Source organism: Podarcis tiliguerta (genome assembly GCF_965153285.1).
Source record: "Podarcis tiliguerta genome assembly, chromosome: 2".
Taxonomy (NCBI): Eukaryota; Metazoa; Chordata; class Lepidosauria; order Squamata; family Lacertidae; genus Podarcis; species Podarcis tiliguerta.
This window is the reverse complement of record NC_139535.1, coordinates 24,330,996-24,358,968: the sequence shown is the minus strand read 5'-3', so window position 1 is coordinate 24,358,968 and position 27,973 is coordinate 24,330,996. Positions and strand designations below refer to the sequence as shown.

The 27,973-nt window shown below is 41.9% G+C and overlaps 1 protein-coding gene across 2 annotated transcripts in view; it reads right to left on the bottom strand.

Moving 5' to 3' along the window:
* Positions 1–3,579: 3,579 nt before the first annotated feature.
* SYNPR (synaptoporin) overlaps positions 3,580–27,973 on the bottom strand; it is a 136,864-nt gene continuing 112,470 nt past the window's right edge. For both annotated transcript variants that reach the window (XM_083426603.1, XM_083426604.1), the window contains 3 exons: positions 14,663–14,861; positions 8,535–8,726; positions 3,580–5,915 (listed from right to left, as the gene is read on the bottom strand). In XM_083426603.1, coding sequence (XP_083282729.1) covers positions 5,637–5,915; positions 8,535–8,726; positions 14,663–14,861 — 670 coding nt within the window. In that variant the 3' untranslated portion in view covers positions 3,580–5,636. The remainder of the gene's footprint in view (positions 5,916–8,534; positions 8,727–14,662; positions 14,862–27,973) is intronic.

The window sequence follows — 27,973 nt, the reverse complement described above, 5'->3', positions numbered from 1 at the left end:
TAGCTGCCATCAAGATGAATGTATTGCCAAAAATGTTATTTTTGTTTCAGACACTGCAGATTGTAGACAAGACAGAGTGCTTCCGGAAGTGGCAGAAAGATATTTCTAAATTTGTCTGGCAGGGCAAAAAGCCCAGAATCAAATTTAAAATATTAACAGATGCGAAAGAAAGAGGGGGCTTTGCCCTGCCAGATTTAAAGTTGTATTATGAAGCTGCAGCTTTCTGCTGGTTAAAAGATTGGTTACTTCTTGAAGATACGGATGTCTTGGATTTGGAAGGTTTTAATAACGCGTTTGGATGGCATGCATATTTATGGTATGATAAAGCTAAGATAAATAAGGCCTTCAAGAACCATATTGTCAGAAAATCAGTTTTTAATGTCTGGACAAAATATAAAGACTTACTGGAGAATAAAACTCCGAGGTGGCTGTCACCCCTGGAGGCTAAGGCTCGGAAAAGAGCCAATATGGAGGCCAACTGGCCAAAATATTGGGAGATAATAGAAAAGGATGGTGACAACTGGAAATTGCAGAGTTTAGAAAAGATGAGAGACAAAGTGCGAGACTGGTTACAATATGCTCAGATTAAAGAAGTGTTTAAAAATGACAAAAAGCTAGGATTCCAAGTGGAAAAGTCAAAGTTAGAAACTGAACTGTTAGAACCTAAGACTAAGGTACTTTCAAGAATGTATAACTTGCTGCTGAAATGGAACACACATGACGAAATGGTAAAATCAACAATGATAAAATGGGCGCAGGACATTGGGTATAATATTATGTTTGAAGATTGGGAAAGGTTGTGGACCTCTGGGCTGAACTTCACTGCATGTAATGCGTTGAAGGAAAATGTGATGAAAATGATGTATAGATGGTACATGACCCCTGTCAAACTGGCTAAAATATACCATTCGTCTGATAGCAAATGTTGGAAATGTAAGGAAAATGAAGGAACATTTTTTCACCTCTGGTGGACCTGCCCTAGAGTGAAGGCCTTTTGGGAGAAGATATATAATGAATTAAAAAAGGTGTTTAAATACACCTTTACTAAGAAACCAGAGGCCTTTCTCCTGGGTATTGTAGGCCAGAGTGTGTTAAAAAAGGACAGAACATTCTTTATGTACGCAACAACAGCAGCAAGAATATTAATTGCCAAGAATTGGAAAACTCAGGAGCTACCCACTGTGGAAGAATGGCAGATGCAACTGATGGACTATATGCAATTAGCCGAGATGACCGGCAGAATTCGAGACCAGGGAGAAGAAAGGATGGAAGAAGACTGGAGGGAATTTAAGATTTATTTACAAAAATATTGTAATTTGGCTGAGTGTTGAATTGGATGCCAGTGCAGATAATTGTCTACCATTAAATTAGATTTAAGGCTGAATTATATGTCAAACCAAATTAAGATTATTAATTAAGATGAGTTAAATGATAATTTGTTTGAAATAAATTTAATAATGATGTAAGTGTATGCGGGAGGTGTGGGGGAGTCCCATGTAATAATTGAGAGATGTTAAATGGACAATGATAAGTTGTGCTTATCTAATATATGCTTTATTTGAAAACTTCAATAAATATATATTAAAAAAAAAAAGAGAATTCCTCTACATTCTTGTCACCATGCAAGCCGGAGGCAAGAGGTTCATCACCCTTTTTTATTGTGATATCTCCAGTCTCCTCCTGACAGCAAAGCTAGTACAACCTTAACAGCACAGATTGAAAATAGCCTATGATTCATTGCTTCCCCTTCTTTGCTAAATACATAATGATGTGCCTTCTTCAGGGCTGGCATGTGCCCTTATGGCAAAGGAGGCATTTATGCTAGATTTTGGGCTTTGCAGAAGATGCTAAGCCATCAGCTGCTCAACTCCCATCTGCTTCCTACAATGCCTCTTTACAACCACTCTGTACAACCACTCTGTCTTCACCCTTTTGCCAGACCGCAAGAGACAAGGCTGACTGCTATGTGCTTTCTGCTTCTCCTTGTTAAGTCCTGGGTTTGTTTTCCGAATGTGCTGTGTAGGTTTCCTGGAGGAAAAATATATCTGTGAAGCTAGGCAGTCTATGAACTCTAGTTTCAAGATAATCCAGAGCAAGAATTTATTGATTCCTGTTGGTAAACAGGAAATCTATGCAACACTCTCAATGCCACAGCCAGGCATTTCATTGGCTGTGGTTCAAAATAGGGTGTTGGAAAAGATGGATCCTTTTGATCTGATCCTGCAGAGTACACCCCCCCCCCCCGTTTTTATGCCTTAGAATCAGAATTTCATACCTTCCCCCAACATAATAGATAATGAGATGGTGGTGGTGATGGTGGTGGTGGTGGTGATGATGATGATGATGATAATAATAATAATAATAATAATAATAATAATAATAATAATAATAATATCTCACCCATCTGGCTGGGTTTCTCCAGCCACTCTGGGCAGCTTACAGCACATAAATCAGGGATTTTGAAAGAATGGTAATTATTGCTAATATGTGATTACATATTTCTCCTTCTAGGCATTAATGATTCCCCCCTTTGTAGGCCATTTGAGATTGTTTTTATGCTGTTCTGTGCTGGTTTTGTGTTGTTGATGTTGATTTTGCTGATTTAGTCAGGGAGGGGGTTAGCAGAAAAAACACTAGGTGGTATACTTTAATATATGTTTTGATTGTAGCATGATATTGTGTTATGAGCCACCCATATGACTTTGTTTAATGGGATGTTTATAAATGTCAAAAACGAACACCCTGACCATGAATGTCGAATGTTTCCTACAATACAAATGCCATTTGTCACTCAGCTTTGCAAATAGCCCTTTGCCAACAAGACAAATTTGTTCAGGCCCTTGTAACTTGTATTCCTGAAATGTTGCTACCTTTCTCATCTGTATTGATGAACGGCTGCATAAACTCTCCCCAACCAAGTCTCTTCCAGATGCATTGGGGTGGAATTCAACATAGGTTTTATCAGCACAAGGACTTCTCCTTGTACAGTTCAATGCTCTCCCCCTCTCCTCCCCTTATGTACCCCAACATCTGTTGTAGGTGTTCCCCAAACCCTCGGAGCAAGTTTGGAACAGTCACAGTGTGCGTATGGGGAGGAGAGAAGGGACAGTCCCATTATGCAAGTGGAAGTTGTTCCGCTCACACAGTTATTTAGCTGAATACTGCCGAGCTACAACAAAACATGTCTCTCCCATATCGGCCTCTACAGCCACAGCAGGCGCTGTAACTCTCCAATAGTTTGAATCACAGGATGATGTGAGCTGTAGTTCAAAATATCTGAAGGACTATCAAGTTGCAGAAGAATACTCAAGACTATGTTGAACATTCCCATATCAGGTTAAGCTGATCCAACAGAAAACATAATTTCCCCCATTATTTTCAATCCAAACATAATGCATGTACAAGCTGACGTGTCATTTCAGGTTGAAGCCCAAGTTAGACAATAACTTGGAGTGAAAATGAATGGTAAGAAGATGCATGTCCTATTTTATCCTCTCTCTCTCTTTCTCTCTCTCTCTCTCTCTCTCTCTCTGTGTGTGTGTGTGTGTTGCAGCACCACCACATGCCTTTAAACAAGCATTGTATGCAATAATCTTTATTTATGCGGGTCAAATAGATATATCACAATATTGAGTCATCCACTGAGCAGTCATACATTGGTTACAACAATCATATAAGTGACTATGCCGTTTTATGCTAAAATATGCTTTGAACATTTACAGCTCATACAATGATATCATAGACGGATACACTTCTATTTAGAAATGCAGATGTTCAGTTTTTACAGTGGTGTGTTCATCTGTAGGCTGCAAACTGAGTTTCGGGGGGTTGCAGGGCAGCTGAAAGGGATGCTAAGATGACCCTAGTTTTGCTGCACAGTATCCAATGTGTTTTAGGTTAGTGGTTAGCGACACTTTCTCACCAGGATGAGTCTCAATCAGTGAGACTGAGGCAAGGTAGCAACTCAGTACATAACTCCCTCCTGACCCTACCAATTCCCTGCAGTACATATGTGTATATGTGGAGACATGGAAATGCTTGATTCAGCATCCTGCAGGAAGCAGTCCAGTGCTCAACTCACACAGGAATGAGAGTAGAACTCAATCTTTCCCCTTGCAGTGTGAGAGAGGTTGCTGCTCTCAAATTTGGCTCCATTTTGCAGCATGGCTTGGGTTCTTTTGCTGCTTATTATGTGGAGTCCTGTCTATTGCTGGAGGAAAGAGAAAACAAAGCTTTCCATCTAGCAGCAGAAGTCTGGCTCTGTTGCCTTGCCATGGAGCTAAAGGGTTCTGCGGAAAAATGGCTGAGCAGAAACCATTTTTTTCCTCCTGGAAAATATTACGCACAATTTGAGATCAGCATGATCTCTAAATTACCTTTACCCCGCTAAGGAAATGGCTCAGTGTTCTCGATTGCTGAGATCTTATGTGTTTGACACTCTCTTTCTACTTACGAATAGCACCAAATCCAGTATACATCATCATAACGACTGGACCGAACAGACATTGAACAACTTTGAAACAGCTTAGAGAGAAAAACATTCTTCACCATCAATGGCCATAGAGGAAAAGTGTTTCGCAACAGCTCTGAATGTGCACATGCTCTGTTGCACTATCTGTCAATGTGGCGTTTGCCACCAGATAGTTTCACTTACTGATATCTGCACCTCTGTTATCCTAATTAAATAAATACCTTTGTAAACATGTAAACACAGTTACTTGGTCCTTATATTACACAGTTCACGTTCAAAGAGTCACAAAACATCAAAAATGGATTTAAAGAAGGAATACTGAGCTTGATTAAACAAACAAATTGGTCAGTTTACAGCATATTATTTCTGAATGCCCTTTTAAGGAAAACTGTTTTAGTTATATGCAGCATTCAAGATTTGGGTAAGCCGTTGATCCAACTCTGCAAAATATATAAAATAGGCATACGTACATACATACATTATCTAAAACATTATATCAAACAAACAAACCAATTAAAAAGTAGTAGTGGTGGTATTGAAAAAATCCCATATACACAGTTCATAACATTCTGTTGGCGTGAAAATGATGCAGCCTCATGCACTAAGACACTCTGCAAATTTGCTAATCAGGACAAATGTCAAATAAATTTCTTATGTAGAAAAAAACCAAAACCAAATATTATAAACCAACAATCATAGACAGGCAATGTTGAAAACTTAGGCGCTACAATGCATGCATTGTGATACGATCAGAAATAATGAAAACACACATTTTGCTGTTCACCAAAATGCAGAAGAAAATCTAAAGCTAATTCAGTTGTGTTCTCCATATCATATACTACAGACTCGAGGCTACAAAATGCTGCCACCATACACATACAAAACTACCGTAAGGTTATCTATACAGTACATACAACAATTATTTACCCCAATCCACCACCTCTGATGACTATAACCTCAATCATCTACTCACAAGGAGAAGATGCTTCATATATAAACAAAGTAAGAACCACAACCCACCTTCTTCGGATGGTACCCGTAGACCTTTGATTTAGATGAAATTCTGTCACATTTATCTAAAACTTGAGAAATCTGCTGCCTGCCACTGTGTTTCAGCTTTCCACACACAATGCTCAACGTAAGAGCTCTTGGAACTCTGTGTGAGCTAAATTTGATTAGCAAAGGAGGTGGGGCTGCTCTGTTGCTGCTGGCCAAATTCATCCACTTGGCCATAGTTGGTCTGCTGCCCGAAGCTGCTTCCCTGTTGGTTATAGCCACCAGTTGGCCCGTAGCTATCTTGATTGTAGCCACCTTGGTTAAAGCTGCCAGACTGCTTCTCCATGGTGTCTTGAGGGTGCCTTGTGCCTGAAGAATGCCAGCCAGTCTCCTTGAAAACAAACCAAATGTTTCCTGCCCAGAGAATAAAGTTCAAGAATCCGAAGACCTAAATGGGAAGAAAATCAAGACGTGGATATGAGACTATATTATGAGGCTTCCTGTCTTTGTTGGTTGAAGGAATGGATGACATTACAGAATTCACATATTGTAGACTCAGAAGGTCATGACAATATTTTTGGCTGACACGCTTATTTATGGTATGAAAAGGTGAAAGTTCATAAAGGATTTACAAATCATATAATTAGGAAAAAATTGTATAGAGTATGGGATAAATACAATAATTTATTAAAGGTAAAAACACCACTTTGGCTCTCACCATTGGAAGCTATAGCAGTAAAGAAAAAGAATATGATAGAAGGGTTGACAACTTATAGAAATTTATTAAAACAAAAGGGAGGAAAGTATAAATTAAAAGAATTTAAGGAATTATCAGGGAAATTAACAACATGGATACAATATCATCATTTGAATGAAGTATTTAAGAAAGATAGGATACGAGGGTTTGAGGAACAAATATCACAACTGGAGAGAGACCTGTTGGAATGTAATGTAAAAGTGCTGTCTAAAAATATTATTGGAATGGGAGACAAAGGATGAGCAAGTAAAATCCTCAATGATACATTGGGCAATAGATATTGGTCATAGGAAGCATGGGAACGATTGTGGAATATGGATATAAAATATAAAGCGTGTTACGGCCTAAGAGAAAATTACATGAAAATGATACATCGATGGTATCTAACACCGAGCAAATTGGCAAAAATGTATAAATCTAAATCAAATAAGTGTTGGAAATGTAAAGAGAAAGAAGGTTATTTTTATCATGTGTGGCCGTCGTGTAGTAATGTTAAGCTTACTAGGAAATGATATATAATAAATTGAAAAGGATGTTTGAAATAACGTTTGAAAAAAACCTAGAAGCTTTTCTTTTGGGAATTATTGGGACAGAACTACCTAATCCATATAGAAACTTATTCATGTATTTCTACTACGGCGGCAAGAATGTTACTTGCCCCAAAATGGAAAGAAGCAGAAATCCCAGCAAAGGAAGAATGGATAAAAAAACTTATGGACTATGAAGAAATGGCTAAACGTACCAGAAGAATAAGAAATCAAGATAAAAAACTTTTAATAAAAGAATGGAAATGGTTTATTGAATATTTACAGATAAATTATAAACAGATAAGAACATTGGCAGGATTATTGTAATAACCTGCAGTTTTATAAGAGTAGATATTTGAAGTACATGGACAAATGAGCAAATTAAGTTAATTTGGATATGCAGAAGATATCAGAAATAAATTTAAGGAACAGCAGAAAGAAGGGGAAGGAAGTGAAGTTTTGAAATGTTAAAATGATTGTAAAATTAGTGAAATGTATAAATAATGATAAAAAATGTTTAAATTACATGAATTTTCACATATGGTTTTGCCATCAATCTGTGGCCCTCCTGACAGTGTTGGGCTCCAACTCCCGTCAACCTGGCTGATGGTCAAGGGTGATAGGAGCTGCAGTCCAGTGCCACCTGGGGGGCATGTTCCTCCCCCCAGCTCTAGATTGATCTAAGCCCCCTTCGGATCTCCATACATGAAGAATCAAGCAACAATGTGCAGGTCAAGCACCTTCAATGATACTGTTTGTCCTGGGTGCATTCCCTGGCCCATGTGATTCTGAAGGGGGATGAGTATTTCCCAACAGGTGAGTAAGGTAGCCCCCTTTAGACTAACATCGACCATACTTTGGTAAAGAAGTGTTTGCCTGCACATACCTTGGCATCAATGGGATGGGGCTTGGTCTGCACATCCCCACTTGCCATTTTATGCGTTCAGACTGAAGTCGATTATTGATGCAGACAGATCACTCCAGTAATTAAGATCATGTTTGTTTTTCTTTCTACAAGCTCTTCGGTCTATACCAAGGGCCAAGGGTGTCATCCCATTAAAGCAAATGAAAGATTGATCTAGCTGCTCCTAGTCTTTATAAACTGAGATCATAGGAGTAAATAGGAATCTACTGAAGGCTGCCTACAGCTTTCTTCCAGTAAGAGGACTGCTGGTCCCTGATTCAAAGAAGACTCACGTACTTTGGCAGGAGGCATTACATGTCTGTGGCCCCTGTTAATTGTGTGCATTATTAGATACGATGAATCACTACCTAGTTGCCTTTTCTGATCGCAAAGATGTTAAAACCATTCTAAAAGTAACTCTTTTGCAAGGCAGATGACAACTCCCTTGGTGGAACTAATAGTAACATTAGTAGTAGCAGCAGCAATAATCTATAAGCATAGGTAAGTAAGAACTCCCTTTTACTCCAAATACTGCATAATCTAATTATCAAGTTATTTTGCATGCTTGTTCTCCAGGCTACTTTGATGAATGCATCTTGATTGTTGTCTTTTAATCTTCAGGTAAGAAGTTTGTCATTTACTGTAACCTGTTGCTCAGATTATTATCATTGCTCCCTCTCTTGTGTTTATGCTTCACAGAAGAGCCTGTGAATTAGGTGAAGTCATGATGAGCTGCGTGTTGGACTCCAGCGGTTTGGCAGGAAAATAGAAAACCCAAAACTCTTGTCTGATCTCATAGATAAGGACCATCCATCCATCTTCCATGGATGCTCCCCACCTCCCGGCCTGTCTTTCAATAACATAAAAGCAAATTCTTACCACTGAAGTGTTCAAACTAGACATAACTGGGCTGCGCACAGGCATGCACTTGTTTGACTGCTGCTTGCAAGCCGACATCAGTAAGAGCACTTCGTCGGGGTCTGTAGCAACTTTCACATCAGAGAGCCCTTTAGCCCAACCAGAGGAGCCCACGAGCCACAGGAACGAAAACACCACCGTCACAATGAAGTCCTATGAAAAGAAAAGAGAAAATGGGACAGTGCCGGTTCATGAGATGCCTGAAGGGGGCAGAGGGGCATGGGGTACAGTCTTCTGCATTGTTTTGGTTTCAAAGTACTCCTGCATCAGTATCTCCTCACATGTAGGTGATCGTTGCTCTCCAGTCATATCAACATCATGTGTCATCATTGCTTAATCAAAAGGGAGAGGGGCAGGGCAGCAAGAGCTCTGTGTGGTGTTGGTGTGGTGCAAATATGGTGGCGGGAACATCAGATTGTCTCCACCACAGCGCCTGCAGTTCAGCAGTGATGTATAGGGTTGGGAAGGCAGGAGGGCAACACAGTCCCAACCACACAGCCTTTCTCTGACCATCATGGCAAGAAGCCATACCAACACATATGTAAGGAGGAAGTTTGGCGTTCGGCGTACATTGGAGAACCAACAGAAAACCAGCGCTCTCTGGGATGTGGAGGAAAACATCAATCCTTCTGTGTGCATTCAAACGGAAGGCAAACGTAAGAATTACAGACCCGAAAATGACAAAGCCTCAACAGGGCTTTGATGAGCGGTGACCGGAGTTCGGTTTCCCTCAGAGCTCGTGTTTTAAAGCTTAGGAGCTAATCACAAGCATTGAAACATTAAAGCGCTTTGTGGCAGGGTGTAAATGCTATCCCGGAGGACTCTCACCAAGGCCTCCAATCAAAGGGAATGATTGCAGGCATACGGCTATGTCAGCAACAGAGTAACGTAAGAAAGTGGGTCAGAGATGTGTGGCTCAAATGTAAACTTACCAGGGGGGAAGGGAAAATGGTGGCTGGTGTCCATTGGGGCTGGTAGAGCATAAGGCATTGGGACCACTGGGGGCACTGCCCCACCAACATCTGTATGACCTCAGCCCGCCTCCACCTACCTCATCCTTAGTTTCAATTTTGCTTGCTTTTGTACCTCTCAGCAGGAAGGAGGAATTGGTTCTGCCTGTCATTGGCTCTGGCGCCACCTGCTGGTTGTCTCCCTGCCCCATTCCCTGTCAGTCCCAATGAGACAATGCAAAAGAGGGATGTCATTCTGAGCAGCACCCTGCTGTGGTGCATAACATGTAGTTTCACCATCTGGGAAGAACTGAGTTCAGATCCTGGGCCACTTCCTATACCTCACCTACCTCTCAGGGTTATTGTGGAGATAAAAAGGGAGGCAAAGCAGCTACACCACCCAGAGTTCCTTCGAGAAAATGTGGCAGAGATGGGGGGGGGGGGAGGGCAAATCAAGGAAAAGGTTCCCTTTATACAGGCTACTGATTATCCAATTTGTCTCTCCCCTGAGACTGTATGGAAACACAACACTGATTTATGCAGCGTGTGATAGCTCATCTAATTATTTTCAGAAATCGTAGGCAATGAAAATGTCACCATTACATTACAACCTTGGTGCGGTTTATTACAATGGTTTATTTTCTGCTTGTGGCTAGTTCAGGCTTTATGGACTAGAAAGACATTACCGAAAAGAGCAGAGGAGTCAGTGCATTAAGATTCTGTCACAACCTCTGCTAATCAGGATTATCTGCCCTGAAAATAATGGAGCCCTAATAGTGTCAGGGAACTCAGATAGGGGACCATCCGTCTTAGATTAGGTGCAGCCCATGACTTGGGAATGTCTTTTACATGTCAAGCGGAACCCAGGCAAGGGAATGCTGCCTGCTGAATGCTGAAATATGCTTTCGACGACACTGCCCTGTTAAAATTAAGTGTGCAGGGAATGGTGCCCATACAGCTTGCTCCTATGGAGTTTATACATATTCAATTCCTCTTTTTAAAGCATGGGGTTTGCTATGGGCAATCCTACATGTCAAGTAGGTGCTTCCTGAGATTAATTTTAGAACTTCTCTGTAAGTGTGTCTGTGTGCCTATTCCAGTGATGTCTTTCCATCGGAGCTAATTGGAAGACAATCCTCCTTGAGTCTTCTAAATGGGGCAAATTAAGACTCCCCTCTCTCAACAAAGAATGAGGTAATTTTAATCAGGAACTCTGATCATGATTCTTGCTGGCCTAAACAGAGGATATGGAGGGTAGAGGTGAAGGTGAAGAAACCAGCCTATGGAACAAAAGTCAAATTCACATGTCTATCGTTCTGCTCGCTTTTGTCTAGGACTTTGCCCGTCACTGCCATGTGGCCCCTGAGAGGTTCCACAGAAAGAAATGTGGCCCTTAGGCTTCTCTATCCCTGGTGTAAGCAGAGGCCATTTTTCTGAGGTGGATTTTTGGAAAACTGCAACGACTTGCCACTGTGAAAAATGCCTTTCCCAGTCACTGGGACTGTGGCTACAATGGACAGCAACTTAATCACAAACTTTGTCCATGAGGCAAAGTTTAGTATACACAAGATGGTGGTGCGGCCAGCTGTTTGCTGTATGACTATGATTTTACATAAGGCTCCTTCACCCCCAATTTCACTGTTACCTTGCTCTTCATAGTTTGCAATTGGAAGGTGGGGATTTTTAATGACCCTTGCTAAGGAAAGTCTGTCAGTCACAGCTCCCTGGGCATGTTTGTTTAGAAGTCAATGCCCAGCTGAAGAGACAGAAAGCACTCTATACATGGTCAGTGAAACAGCAAACATTTTTTTTTACCTTTGGATTTATGTTTCCCAGGTCTGACTCCTATCAAGCCATGGAACCTTTCAGTAACACTTGGGATACAGTGGTACCTCGGGTTAAGTACTTAATTCATTCTGGAGGTCCGTTCTTAACCTGAAACTATTCTTAACCTGAAGCACCACTTTAGCTAATGGGTCCTCCTGCTGCCACCGCGCTGCCGGAGCCCGATTTCTGTTCTTATTCTGAAGCCAAGTTCTTAACCTGAAGCACTATTTCTGGGTTAGTGGAGTGTGTAACCTGAAGCATATGTAACCTGAAGCGTATGTAACCCGAGGTACCACTGTACTTTCATTTAAAAAGAAAAGAATGTGCTGATGACCAAGATTCACAGCGAGGACCCGGTTTACTCAGAAGTAAAACCACACATTCCCAAGCAAACAGGGTTCTGCTGGGGTAGGTCTCAGTTTCACAAATTTGGCTGTGGCTGTGCAGCACACTATAAACATAAAGCAAATTTGGAATGCACGGCTTCCCCCAAGGCATCCTGGGAACTACAGTTGCTAAGAGTGCTGGGAACACTGGCTCTGTGGGGTGCTAAGTCCAGTTCTCAGGCTTATGGGAGGGGAAAAATTATCTGCTTTAAATGTACGGTGTGTACACGAGGCACTGTTATTCTCCAGCTCTGTCTAGTCACTGGGAGTGCTTGTATGCTTCTGAGGCAAGAAATCCACTACAGTGGTACCTCGGGTTAAGTACTTAATTCGTTCTGGAGGTCCGTTCTTAACCTGAAACTGTTCTTAACCTGAAGCACCACTTTAGCTAATGGGGCCTCCTGCTGCCACCGCGCTGCCGGAGCCCGATTTCTGTTCTCATCCTGAAGCAAAATTCTTAACCTGAAGCACTATTTCTGGGTTAGCGGAGTGTGGTACCTGAAGCGTATGTAACCTGAAGCGTATGTAACCCGAGGGACCACTGTACACAGTGTTCTTCATAGGTGGTTGTCATCCAGCCTCTGCTTAGAAACCTCTAATCATGGAGAGTCCACCATTTCCCAAGGTAGCCTGTCCCCTTGTCTGACAGCTCGTGCCATCAGGTATGATGTTTAATGTTTCAGCTAATGATCAGAAAAATCCCCTTTTCTGTAACTGGAAAGTGTGGGCACGGATCCTACCCTCTGGTGCATCAGAAAGCAAATTTGCTCCATCATCGGTGTGTGACAACCCTTCGCCTATTTGCAGCCTTCAGCTGCAAATGCCCCATTGATCTCGGTGGATCTCAGTTCTTCTGGGAAACTGAGACATCTGCAGGTTTAAAGGAGGCACAAAATCCTCATTAACATCAAATATTTATTGCATGCCAACAGCATCCTGGGAAACAATATATATATTTGTGCTGGATTATTTCAAGAAAATGGAATTTTTCATTAGGGGGAAAAAAAGACCGAATCCTACTCCTATTATTATTATTATTAAAGCTACCACTTGGTTTGAAAGGAATAATCAATATACAACGAAAATAAAGGTTGTTTTAAATTCTCAGCGGAAGAAAAAGGTGTTTAACTTTTCATGAATAATTGATACAATGTAATCATTAGTATTGCTTTCAAAGCTTCACTTTTTTTTTAAATTAATGAAATGTTGCAAAAGAGTTTTGTTACTTCAGGGAAATTTTAATGTTGTAAAGCCTCTGCGTTGATACTGTATTCTATATTAAAGCAGTCTCAAAGCACATTTCAGGACTGTTTGTTTTATATTGGGTATAGCTTATCTAATTAATATTCCAGCAGCTCTGCATCTTTTCGCATTGGAATTAACTAAGGCGGTGCTGCCAGACATCCTGCCAGCTCCTTCTTCAGCCATTCGTGGGGTGGATGGAGAAAAGAGGTTCTAATTTTAGCCTTCCGGCAAGCGAGGGGTGGGATCCAGGAGGAACCAGAGTCAGACCAAAAGTAGAGTGCATCTGGAAGATTTGTTCCAGTCCCAGCAAACAGGCAATGGAACTGTACAGACTCCTCATTAACAGACAGGAAAGATAAAAAGAATATATCACTAAAATATAAGTTAGTGCTATATAAAATGAAAAGTACAATATGAGATGCAGATAATGATTTACTGAGTAAAAAAAAGGGGGGGGAGAAAATGTGAAATAATTGGCAATTACAGAAACAATAGATGGGACATGACAGTTAAATGGGAATATAAAGATTGATGTAATCTTCAAATAACAACAACAATAGTAGTAGTAGTAGTAGTAGGAGTAATAATAATCCTTAAAAGCGATCCAGATAGACAATACCAAACTGTATGTTGCATCATTCTAGACAGAGATAGGGAACCACATGCCAGTAGTGGGTTGCACCAGAGGCAAAATTGGACAAAGCAATACAGTGGTACCTCGGGTTACATACGCTTCAGGTTACAGACTCCGCTAACCCAGAAATAGTACCTCGGGTTAAGAACTTTGCTTCAGGATGAGAACAGAAATTATGCTGCAGCGGCAGCAGGATGCCCCATTAGCCAAAGTGGTGCTTCAGGTTAAGAACAGTTTCAGCTTAAGAGCGGACCTCCAGAACGAATTAAGTACTTAACCCGAGGTACCACTGTAAAAGCAAGCTTGTTTCGACACACATCCCCCTCTACTCTCCATCCAGAGATGGCAAAAGCACTGAGTTCCAGGACCCATTCAGCCACTCAAAGAGGGTGCAAAGCAGGGTTAGTGTGTGATGTGGCCCAAGGCACAGTCCCAGACCAGGTCTAACGGACCCCTGGGTTCGTCATCTCTGAGGTTCTTCATCTCTGCCTAAGAACTTTCATCTGTGCAAACTAGTTAAACTGTTGCTGAATTCCAAGCCGTAAAGTAATTTGAGCACAAGGTTAAAGGGGTGGGGGAAGAAAATCACATCTCCCTATCCAAGCAGGGGTCCTGTGTGCTTAGGTGAAAGATTAGGAAGGTTGATCTAGGATCCAGAAGGGTCTGGATGGAAAATTAGTTCTGATAAAAAAATTGGAGGGAAAGGTTTGAAAATGAAAAGGGTGAAGTTTGTGCAAAGCAGTAAATGAAAATAAAATAAGAATATAATACTGTATGCAGCCGGGATTATATGCTGAAGAGCATACATTGTAGTCCTAACTGATAGAGTCCCATCCATCCATCCATCCATTCATCTCCTCTGCAATCTTCGTTGCTGCGTTCAGCAATAATGTCAGCCGAACGAATATTTCATTCAACCTTGGTGGTCAAAGAAAAAGCAATACCACACCAGAACTCAGACTGACCCAACAGAGGGTATTCAAAGCGAGAGGCTAAACAAATGAATCAAGAAATAGGGACAAAGCTGTCTGCGTAACGAACACTTACAATCAAAGGGCCCCTGTTGTTTTCACGGTATTTGTTCTGGAAGAAAATGTAAACCACCGTTGCGGCCAACGAGTAGAGGAAGGCAAATACTGCAATAGTGACGAAGAATTCCGCGGAAGAAGAGAAGTCGCCTATTAGCGAGAGTTTCTCCCGTCGTTTGCCTTCGCAGGTGGGAACATCAAAATTCACCTGGTACAACCTAAAATCCAGAATGAGAGGACAGAGAGTTGGATTAGTTTTTATTTAAAAAAACAAAACAGTGTGGGTGACAGTTATATGATCATCTCTATATAACTGCCCCATTCTAGAATTCAGTGGGTCAGTTCCTGTGTCTTAAGCTAATACTTTTTTTTTTAACAAATGAATGACCAATTGGAAAGTTAGAGATAGCAGCCATTTAGCCACTTCCAGTTCCACACTGCCACAGAACCACAGGCCACTTCAAAGCTTGCAAGGCAACACAACTTGTGACCTGCTGAGTTACATAGAGCCCACCAGCCACCGATTGCCAGGAGCTAATATATACTGTACTCCATTTTTCCTTGCCTTTGGAACTGCCAAACCTGGAAGGCTATCAAGAATCTTCTGGGCCACGGAACATGACGGCCAGGCTGCACTTGGCTTAGTGGGGCACATGCTGAGTAATCTGAGGTAAAGGTAAAGGGACCCCTGACCATTAGGTCCAGTTGTGACCAACTCTGGTGTTGCAGCGCTCATCTCGCTTTACTGGCCGCAGGAGCTGGCGTACATGTGGCCAGCATGACTAAGCCACTTCTGGCGAACCAGAGCAGTGCACAGGAATGCCGTTTACCTTCCTGCTGGAGTGGTACCTATTTATCTATTTGCACTTTGATGTGCTTTCGAACTGCTAGGTTGGCAGGAGCAGGGACCGAGCAATCGGAGCTAACCCTGTTGCGGGGATTCGAACCGCCGACCTTCTGATCGGCAAGTCCTAGGCTCTGTGGTTTAACCCACAGCGCCACCAGCGTCCCTTAATCTGAAGTAGGAAAGCACTATTTGATTCCATCATTTATGTAATTCTGTTACCAACGCTTGTCGCCTATAAAGAAGAGAGGAGCAGAAGCACGAGGAAGCCTTCTACTGCAGCAAAAACTCAGTGATGCTGCTGCCTAGAAATCTGTCCTGGAGAGCTTCGTACTTCTGGTGGATTGCCATAAGTTGCTTTTTGTTGCTAGTCCTTATAGAAGTCTTTTGTTTTCGGATTGTATAAAGACTGTATATTTAGTCAGTTTCCCCATCAAAATGGATCCCATAGTTTCCACTAATAGTATGTACCATACTTTTCCATGTATAAGACTAGGCTTTTTAACTTAAAAATTATGTGAAAAACTGTGGGTCGTCTTATACACAGGGCAATCGCCATATTTTCTTAAATTGGAGTCCCTAAAAATAGGAACTTATACATGGGGGCGTCTTATACAGTGGTACCTCGGGTTACGTACGCTTCAGGTTACATACGCTTCAGGTTACAGACTCCACTAACCCAGAAATAATACCTCAGGTTAAGAACTTTGCTTCAGGATGAGAACAGAAATCGTGCTCCGGCGGCGTGGCAGCAGCAGGAGGCCCCATTAGCTAAAGTGGTGCTTCAGGTTAAGAACAGTTTCAGGTTAAGAACGGACCTCCGGAACGAATTAAGTATTTAACCTGAGGTACCACTGTACAGGGAAAAATGTGGTGTTTGGCATTTGTCCTTTATCAGCTGATATATTTTGTTTCAATAATTTATAAAACCAGCAAGATGGCATGTAGTCTGTGCTTTGAGGTGCTGAAACATGCTTGACACATTTTTAAAAAAAAAAAAATTAAAAGTTTGCTTCTCCACATTGTGCTAGCGTATTGTCAGGCTTCGGGAAAGTGGCTTCCTCTCTCCCTTTGGCCGTGGATAAGCAGAACAAAGCAAAAATAGTCTCTTACCATTTAAAGAGATTTTAATGATCACAGCGAAAGAACAAAGAGTCCATTCTCGGAGCAAAGGTGCTCCCAATTAAGGTTTACACCCCCCCCGAGTCACCCGAGTCACTTCCTTGCCTTGCAAACTGATCTGGCAACCACTATGCCTTCTGTGCAGATACCTTATCTAATCTCAGTGACCTTGGACTGATCGGCTGGATGTTTACCAGCAAACTGGAGTCTATTAACTCTCTCTCTCCCCTGAATCTTCTTCTCCTAGCTGTTCACCACCCAGTTCTTCCCAACTTTTGTCTTCTGAACTATGTCCCTCTGTGAACCACTGTTCCAAATCTATACTGTCCCACTGCTCCTGGGAAGATTCAGGATCCTGATCAGGAGCAGGGGGAGGGGAGGCTCCCACCATTCCTCATCTGTGCAGCCCTCCTCAGCACGGTCCCTGACACATACAGCCACACAACAACAACAGCTGCTTCTCTCTTTGCACACATCTCCCCTCACCCACACAGGCCATGTGGACAAAACCATTTGGGCAGAAGAAAGAACTTAGAAGTGTGATAAGGATGCTTCTAAACAAAGCCAGAGCTTTCTGACTGGTCTTTAAGGTTTTCCATCTCAGTTATGCAAATACTATTCATTAGGGTTTATTGTCTTCTCATGGAGGAGGAATTCTCTCTTTGCATCTGCCTTTGCGATTTTGCAAAGCATGGAGACAAAGGCTCCTCCCTCCCCCTAAAGCTAACCAAGGTTACTGGGAGTGTTTGAAACAGAAGATGGACTAGGGCACAGAAAAACAAACACAGTAGATGGCAAGCAGCAATGCATAAACAAGTTGCTTCTTATGTATGGTAAATATAGAGGACACTCAAAACAGAAGAACCTAAATCCCATGGACTTCAGTAGGATCTGGATCTCTTTATCAATTTGATTCCTCCCCCCCCCTTTCTTTTTTGCTTTCTCCTCCTGTGATGTTTTAATTGTTTTAATGTTGTATTTTAATCCTTTTTTAAAGTTGTATTTCAATCAACTTGTTTTTATTATTGGTTGTTAGCCGCTCTGAGCCTGGTCTTGGCTGGGGAGGGTGGGGTATAAATAAAAATTATTATCATTATCATTATTATTATTAATCCACACAGCACCCCTTGAATCAAGACCTGAGTAATCGTTAAATAGACTGCAGTGACACAAACACTCTTACAACCTTGGCTCTCTATCTTCCAATCATAGCCCAATCATACCCACCCACAACATCACTGGGTTGAGGTGAACACACACACCACATTTCCAGGATAGCCTACACCTGTTTTCAATTGGACATGCTGCATTTGCAGCATCAAAGTCTCTAGGAGGTCTCTGGGGCACAAGCCTGGGTAGTGTGTATCAAGGTCCTGGGCTTCTTGCTGATGTTGTTCAAAGGAAAGGAAAAGAATACATTTGACACCAGCTTGGTTGCAGGAGTTGCCGGAAGGAGACATACAAGATGCCATCCAACTGCCTTAAGAACCCCACTCTCGATTTGTGTAAGGTTTACTCCTTAGCCTTGACTTCACCCAAAGACGTCCTACAAGGCAGCGGGCATGAATTGTTCCTTGAAGTTCTTTTCTGATGAATGCAAAATATGCAACAGATTTGTGTTGTTAGTGGACTGAGTACTGAGTCTCCATAGATTCTAGAATAAAATGATGTGTGTATGCAGCTTGAGTAAATATGCACATGATTGCATGACACTTTCCTGTAACTTTCATCATTCATTGCTCCCTGACAACCTCCTAGCTTTAAATTGCAGGTGGTGTGTAATATGTAGCTTGTGCCTCCCGTGGGCTGCCCCGTTCTTCCCTAGCAGAAAACTCCTCGACACACAGAATGGCAGGAGTAATTGGAGGTATTCATAGCAGTGATGAACTATTCTTTGCTGTTCCTCGCTCTCTCATTACTCCTCTCAGTGTATGGCAGAAGCAGGTATATTCTGTTCTCCTGAGAAAGCTCCTCCAACAGACAGTCAAGCTGCGTTAGCAGACAGACTCATCCTGATTGGTATGCATCAAAATCATCTACGCTTTCAAAAATTAGAAAACCCTCTCCTCATTAAGAGGAGCTAGCATGAATTGGCTAAAATTAGTCTGAATGTATTCTCAAGGTTGCATTTGGTACAGGCACAAATGCACTATTGTTTCCGCTTTAGCATATTGGGAATGATTAGACCTGCATTCATTACACAGGTGGGGGAAACAGGCAAGCCTCACCTGGAGAATTGCATTTTGGATGGGTTGACTCAGTCCCTTGATAAAAAAAGGGGGGAAGGGGGAATCTTTGGGTTGGAAATGCTGGTTCTCATTAGTAAAGTGCTCTGCCAACAGCAGGTAAACCTAGGTTTAATGTTAGCTTGGTAGACATTGACTCTCCAGAAAAAATTCTGTCCCACAATGTTGGCTTGGTTGAACTGAGCTGGGCAAATGCTACATCTCAGCAGCAAGTTCTTCTGCAGATTGTAGAGAAATGTGGGCTGGATCCAATTAGGCTGGCAAAGACTAGTTCTCAGCAGCAAACTCCTCCTTACGTAGTATGGATATGTCCATGGGAAGAAATCTGAAATCTCTACCATGTATTCTCACAGTTATAAAGAAAAATAATGACTTGCTAGGTTGTAGCAGGATGTAGAAATGGCTTCAACCTCTGGAGTTAAAGAAAGAAGCCAGGAAGTTCTTTTGGACAATGAGAAACAATGATTTATCCTACCTCTAGTTGGTTTGCCAGTTATAGCCACTCTGGGACAGGGGAAAGCCTGACTGTAGTTACCCATGTTCTAAAAAGGTAAAGGTAAAGGTACCCCTGCCCGTACGGGCCAGTCTTGACAGACTCTAGGGTTGTGCGCCCATCTCACTCAAGAGGCCGGGGGCCAGCGCTGTTCGGAGACACCTCCGGGTCACGTGGCCAGCGTGACATCGCTGACCATGTTCTAGTAACCCATGTTCTAGTAACCTCCTATTTCGACCATTGTCATTTGTTTTACATGGAGCTGCCCTTGAATACGGTTTGGAGGCTGCAGTTGGTACAAAAATGCAGTAGCCAGAGTTTCAACAGACCAGACTATACGGGGTCATTAATTTTCAAAGATCTGCACTGGCTGTCTATTTGTCATGAAGCCCAAATCAAGCTTTTAGTTTTGAATTCTAAAGACCTGAATGGCTTAGAATTTATCTAAAGAAGGGCCCATCCCATACTGTCAACAGGATCACAACCTTAAGAGCTTGCCAGCTGAGGTTGCTGTTGTCTCCACAACAAAATAAGTCTATCCGTTAGGAGAATGTCTATCCATTAGGAGAATGGATACACACAAAAATTGGTAAGATTCTGCAATTTCTAAGTTTTGTGTAGAATTCAGCATTGCATTATTATGATTGTTCCATCAGTGGAGCAGTGGTGGTAAAGGAGGTTTACAAATGAGTGCAATTGGGTTGTGGTCGGTACAGAATTAGGATGATCTGAAAGATGAGTGTGCTGACCATCAGCACCAACTAGATAAGCAAGGACCACTGAAAAAAGATAGCACATTTCCCCCCCCTTAAGCATTTGATCCAGGTATTAATTTTCCTTTTTATAAGCTCTCCATCTCTCTTCCACAACAGCAATCAATGGATTCGAGCATTCTAAACTCTCTACAAATTAAGTTTATGAACTGGAATCCACACTCTTCTCAAAGTAAAAAGGATTTCAGGATTTTAAAAGAGTGGAAACTGAAACCATACAGGTAGCTTGGGGAATTTGGGGAAGTGGAATGAGGATAATTGATAAGTTCCGGTATAATGCATAGTATAATGCATTAATGGAGAACAATTTTTGCAGCAGGCTTTGAAAAGCTGATCTGTAACATACAACCCCTCCTACCTGCACATTTTTTTTGAGCTGGGGAAAAGCCTCAGTCAGAAATGTCGATTGAATAATCATTTACATACCCTATCCATCACTGCACTGAGCACAGAACTAAATTAAAGTCTTCCAAACCATGGATAAATGTATTTTGGGTAACACAAATGGAGCCAATATTCTAAAGGATCGATTTCTTACATCCTGCAGAAATTAGTGAAGGGTGAAATCTGCCCATCTCCATTTGTAATGGGCTGGGGTCTTTCTAGGCCTTTGTAGAAGGTCATGATTTTTCTGAGAGTACTTCAGAGACTGGGGAGATACAGCCCTTCTCTAACAAAGTGCCATCCTAACCATGTGATAGTTGTGCTCTGTTATTAAGGCAGTTGTAATAAGCCAGCTTGGGCTCTGGTAGGAGGGACAGGGGAGGTATAACCATAAAAAAAAATGAATGAATGCACTGAGTCACACATTCATTTAATCTTTCAATCTCACTGCAAGCAGAGTTGTAACAAATACGTGGCAGAGTTGTAATAAATATGGAGAACCTTACGGTCTTCAAATAAAAACATCTTGGAGATCCTGGGCCACAGGGAGGTTAGGCTGGCCTCAACCAGAGCCAGGCCTTTTTCGGTCATGGCCCTGATCTGGTGGAACGCTCTGCCACAAGAGACTAGGGCCCTGCGGGACTTGATATCTTTCCGCAGGGCCTGCAAGACAGAGCTGTTTCACCAGGCCTTTGGCCAAGGCACAGTCTGACCCCCTACTTCTGTAATCCTCATAGAACTCTAGCCCAATGGTTGCCATTAATTCGAATTGATTTTAGAATGAATTGATTTTAGAATGTATTTCAATTAATTGATTGTGATTTTATGTAAACTGTGTTATTTTTACTGTTGTTAGCCGCTCTGAGCCCAGCTTCAGCTGGGGAGGGCGGGATATAAATAAAATTTTATTATTATTATTATTATTAAAAAAGTATTTTAAACATTATTCCCCCCCCCCATAATAACTAGGGTTGAGCAAAGCTGAGACTTGATGATGAAATGGGAGGCTATAGGGTTCATGGTACACTCCTGCAGACCTATGTATAATTCACCTCTTCTGTGACTGCTCACAAACTTCTCTGCTGCAGGGGAAGCGAGTCTGTGACACAGGCAAATCAGAGTCACATTTTCCCACTAGACATTCCGGTCAAGCTCTGCCTTTGTGCAGAGTGTGCCAGTTGCCCTAGGCATTAGATGCTGGTAGTAATGCGTGGCGCCCAAGTGTTCAGAGGACAGGGCTGCGTCTGTATGGTTCATATCTTGACTTGTGGACCCTAATTTAACCTGCTGCCCCTCAAGCACAACAGAAGATGCTGCCTTATTGTCAGTGTGGAGGAAAGATTGAGCTGCTGTCTGGTCAGAGTGATGGGGATGCTCATCGGGTCCTTCACATTAGGCTGCAAAATGGCTAGCCTTTCAGGCAATTGGTTTCCCAGGGCAATCTTCTGGCACAAGGCTACAGCACACAATATATGAAAAGAGGAAAACCTCTCTATGTTAAGTAGCCAATGCATCTGTGCAGTTTGGCCAGCCCTGGCAGCACAATGAACAAGCTTATCTTATTTTTCTACTCCCTTTGAAACACCAGTGAAAATCAGGTCAAGGTCATGGGTCCTATACATGAGGCAGCAAAGTTTGTGTTAGGACTTGTCCCATCCCTGCCCCCCAAACCTGTAATAACTTCTTCACCACCAGGATCACTATTAAATGAAGACACTTGTAGTTTCACCTTCCTAAGAAAGATGCTGGAGCCTTGGGTCTACTTTCTATCATTAGGTCGCATTAAATATAAAAAAGGGGAACTGAGCTGCTGAAAATGTCACGGCGAGAGTTTTGTGTGCCCTGAAGGATACTTCTCCCAAATTCTGCACGGTGGGGTGCAACATTACACTCTTTGCTTGTTTCCTTTCCAACTGGAGTGAGAGCAATTTAGAAAGAGAAACACAACGAAAACAGGTCCGCTTAGGCTAATCCATTCACAAAAGCCCCAAATTACATAGAAAACTGCACTGCTGGGACCACAACGCGACACTGAATTGTGGAAGTTGATCATAAAAGCACTGACCTATTCCTCGCTGCCCATCCTGGCGGGGCGGTTTGTATAATTAATCGGCAGAGCTTCAGATCTCTGCCTGTCCTGATGCATTATTGAACACAGATGCATAAAGTGCTGGGTAGACTGAACCCAGCAGATATTATTTTATTTTTTTACTGTATGAGGTTGAGGGGGGGGAAGGAATTTGATTTTCTGATTGATTTTAACTGATTTCATCTTTTGTGTCCCTTGGACAACTTCGTTGTGCATCGCTTACAAAAAATTATGTTGCTTAGCAGAATATACATGGTTGAAATAAAGAAATAAAACAATAGAATTGAATGGATGCTTCATCAGCCCAGCAAGCAAGAACCAGTGTAGGCCAGTGGCCAGTTGTGGGCATGGCCCTGAGTTCAGATCTCAGCTTAATTCTCAGTGTAAATTCTGATTGTTAGCCTTTCCTTATGTGTGTATCCCTCTAGAATAGGAAAGGGGAACTTGTGGCCCTCCAGTCATTGTGGGACTCCAGTTCCCACCAGCCCCGGCCAGAATGTCCAATGGTCAGGAATGATGGGAGTTGTGGTCCAGCAACATCAGGAGGCCCTGAGGTTCGCTATCCCAGCTCTGCAAGAATAATTTATAAAACATGCCAATGGGAAGAGAATGCTCTCTTAAAATTACCATTGGCGAAGTACATTTAAAAGCTCCACTTTATCAACTGTGCAAAATTTAGTTAAGTGTGATGCTAAATAGCTCTTTTCTAGATCAATTCCTTCTTAGGTAAGGGCTTTTGGTTCGTTCATGTTTAGGTACCATTTGTTTATTTACCGTATTTTTCGCTCTATAAGACGCACTTTTTCCCTCCTAAAAAGTAAGGGGAAATGTGTGTGCGTCTTATGGAGCGAATGCAGGCTGCGCAGCTATCGCTGAAGCATAGCAATCCCTCTTGCTGTTCTGGCTTCAGGGATAGCCATGCAAAGCCTCTTCAAGAACATTTGATTCAGATTTTTTTTTTTCTTGTTTTCCTCCTCTAAAAACTAGGTGCATCTTATGGTTGGGTGCGTCTTATGGTTGGGTGCGTCTTATAGGGCGAAAAATACGGTATCTGTCACAGTTTCCTGTATGATCAGCTGCACCATCTTGTTCCATCGCTTTCCAAGCCACGACAGATATCCTTTCTTTTGCACCAAGTTCAAGGATGAGGAAAGAGAAAAACTGACACAAACACACAACTGCTTCTAGAACTGAGTCATACCGATAGATCCAAATTTTTAAATTTTAGCTTCTTCTTGTTTCCAGCACAGCGTTTGACAGTCATGACAGGTACAAGCTCCGTGGGCTCTCTGCGTGGCATCTTTTGTTTCGGGCTCACCCCCTCAACTCTTCCACTGTCAACCAGGAATCATAAATCAGGGAGGAACTGGTGAAGAAATGCTGCACAAAAACAGATTTATTCACTCCCAGGTGCAGTGAAGGAAAAACCTGTGATGTTCTTTCCATGAAGAAGCTTACCTGTCTCTTGAACAAAGGCTCTGAGTGGCTGAAGGTCCTAACTTAACAGATACGGAGGTGATTTACTCAGGCCTTTTGATGCCAGCACTGTCAAGCAAAGGCACTCTCTGTTACATTTGAATCATAATCATATATCTATTTTCAAAGTCAGCTCTGAGTAATATCTTAGCAGACGGACAACTAAGATATCAAATTAATATAAAGGATTGCAGGGGGGAAATAGCGATTTTACTCACCACCACCACTCCAAATCAAGTACAGTGGTGCCTCGCAAGACGAAAAGAATCCGTTCCGTGAGTCTCTTCGTCTAGCGGTTTTTTTGTCTTGCGAAGCAAGCCCATTAGCGGATTAGCGCTATTAGTGGTTTAGCGGCTATTAAAGGCTTAAGGGATTAGCGGATTAGCTGCTAAAAGGCTATTAGCAGCTTAGTGCCTTAGAAAAAGGGGGTGGGGAGCGGAAAAAACCCCCAAGGAATCGCAAGACATTTTCGTCTTGCGAAGCAAGCCCATAGCAAATTCGTCCTGCGAAGCACCTCCAAAACGGAAAACCCTTTCGTCTAGCGGGTTTTCCGTCTTGCGAGGCATTCGTCTTGCGGGGCACCACTGTAAACAAAAACAAAACGAGGCAAACAAAAGGTGCACAACTTTTGAAACCACCATTGCTGTTGGCTATAAGAACGTAGAGTTTCAGGACATTGAAACAGGATCTTGCTAGCCACGAGGTCAGTGCTGGAATGCAAGGTTATGAAATGCTTACGGACATTCCAGCTTTGCAGAAATAATAATAATAATAATAATAATAATAATAATAATAATAAATGTGAGACCTATGGGACTATGTGGCCCTAAGGAACTGTGGACCTGTGTCCATTAATGTGTGTATGTGTAAGAAAGAATGAACAAGCATTTTGAACAAAATGCTTGTTTAAGCTGGAGGTAGGCTGTATGAATTGTGCATTGCTTTGTAATGATTTGTTGGGTCTCTGGACTGTAATAAAGATTGATTTGATTTGAATAAGTGGACTTGGACATAGTGTAAGGAAAAAGATATCAGAGATATGGATATCTGCATATATAAGTGGGCCTAATGTAGGTTTATATCCAATGAGGAAACTGTCTTCTTGCTCAACTATGGAACATTGATTGTTACACTCAGAGCAAGCAGAAACCTTGCTCTGTGTGATTCTGCTGTTGCACCATTAGCTCTTGGGTATCAAAACCAAGCTTTACAACAGGCACCCCCAAATTTGGCCCTCCAGCTGTTTTGGGACTACAGTTCCCATCATGCCTAACCACTGGTCCTGTTAGCTAGGGATGATGGGAGTTGTAGTCGCAACACATCTGGAGGGCTGAGTTTGGGGATGCCTGCTTTACAATAAATGGGAGTGGATGAATGGCCTCATGTCATGTAACTGTATACTCACTTCCTTTTTTATTCCTTCTACCATCCCATGAATTGTGGTTCTTGACCAACAAAACTTTCCTCAAGCCCTTTCATAGCATGAAGGAATGCTTGATCAAACTCAAAAAAATAGGGTAAGAATACTGCTCAAGGATGTATTCTGCATAAAACCCCAACTTTATTATTTCTCTCTGTATTAATGAATAATATCCTACCAAGTGAGACTCATATCTTCCTTTATTAACACAGCATCTCTATACACACTAGTCAATAACAGAGTAGATCATATCTTTGCTTATTTGGGACAACTTATATGAACCTCCACTTGACAGTGTATTAATAATGCCTTCTATTTATATATTAAATTAATAAATTAAGCATGGATTTTTATTTTTATTTTGCAGAAAGACCACCACAACAAAGGCTTTCCAGTAATGTGTGACAGACTATCTTTTAATAAACAATATGGCTTTAAAGTAAGCCCACTGATGGATATTACTTCTGAAACATTATATTGCATGAAGGTAATGGTGTCAACGTGGGATGCGGGTGGCGCTGTGGGTTAAACCACAGAGCCTAGGACTTGCCAATCAGAAGGTTGGCGGTTTGAATACCTGCAACGGGGTGAGCTCCCGTTGTTCGGTCGCTGCTCCTGCCCACCTAGCAGTTTGAAAGCACGTCAAAGTTCAAGTAGATAAATAGGTACCACTCCGGCAGGAAGGTAAACGGCGTTTCCGTGCGCTGCTCTGGTTCGCCAGAAGCGACTTAGTCATGCTGGCCACATGACCCAGAAGCTGTATGCAGGCTCCCTCGGCCAATAAAGCGAGATTAGCGCTGCAACCCCAGAGCCGGTCACGACTGGACCAAATGGTCAGGGGTCCCTTAATGGCGTCAACAGCTAGATGTTCATTATCTTAATAAGCCAAGATATCCACACGCCTTGTGTCAGTCAAATTCATTTGCTAAAAAGCATTGGCCATCGCAAAAATTCAGACATAGTCAAGCTGAAAGATACATTTTAACATAGGTGGTCTCCAGGGCACTGTGATCTGTTGGGAACCTAGAGCAAACATAAAAACCTTTTATGCAATATATTTATCCTAGTCAAGCAATAAGAAACAGTTTTTCGCCTCACTGTTAAAAACAAACAAACCTGTCTCAAGACTCTCTTTCAAAAATCTTTCCCCAGGGGAACTATCCAGGGAGCAATATAATAGGCCTCCTTCCTCTTTCTGGACACAATTGAATAAACAACCATTTATAGGTATTCTTGCATCTCTCCCCTTGAATAATGCTGTGGGCATAATTTGAAATCTCAAAGCAGTGAATCATTGCACAAACAGAGGAGGGGGGAGGGGGGGAGAGAGACCACAATCAGATTTAACAGAATAATAAAACTGTGAGAATTGCGACAGTCTGAGGTTAACTTTAACTTTTTTAATTCAGTATTTTGCAGCTATGGGCACCAGGAATCCATACTTAATCACAACAGCTAGCCCAATTTTGAACAGATCTATTACAAGTTTCCTTCAAACAGGGCAACCTTATATCTGGCATCTATTGCAATTTCAACGGAAGCAAGGCAGCATGAAGGATGGACAATACTGAAGAAAACACAACCTCGCATCTCATCATGGCAACAGGAGTGCCAGACTGTAGGTTTAAGAGAAACCTTAAAAAAAAAGAGTAGTGGGGCAGTCTTTCACTCGCATGCCCCAGCCTCATGCTACCTTTCCCCACCTTCTCATTGTGCTCTTTTTGAAGACTTCCTGGGTTGATTAACCATAGTTCTAAGAACATCTGAACTGGAGAACTAGGGAGATGAGAATAAGCCTTGGCTGTTACATGATTTGAAATTGGCTTCAGTAATATTCTGGCTTGTTCCAGTACTGGTAACATCACCAGATTTTGGGTGGTGTGGCTGGTTACCCTTCACAGGGTGCCGAGTTGAAGGGAAACAAAATTAAGAAGATCCATAATTGAGAAGATCCATTTGGGGGTTCCAAATTTTAGCCTCACACAGGGCGCCATATTGTGAAAGATGTCTGCCCCTGCTGATAACCACAGTTTCCTGATTCAAACTTCACAGGAAACTATGGTTAATTAACCAAGGAAGACTTCAATCACAGCTCACCAAAAAAGGAGGAAGGAAGGGGTAAGTATAAAGATGGAGTGCACTAGCAAGTATCATGCATACCTCTGTTCAATAAGCTATGTATTTCTGATCTGAGCCAAATAATGCTGGCTTTCAAGCTTTCTTTCTTATATATTATTATTATAAACTAATAACATATATAAACCAACATCTTAAATAGCTATTTCTATTGTGGAACTCCCTCCCATCCTCTGTGAAGAACACTCATGAAATGTGACAAGTTTGGAAGAGAATCAAATTATAAATTTGCATAACTCAATTTTCCAAAGCTGCTTCATGAACACTAAAAGAAGCAAGAGATGAAAGATTGTACAGAACAGCAAAGTTAGCAAAAAGGGGGGCAATTTAACATTTGTAATAAAGGG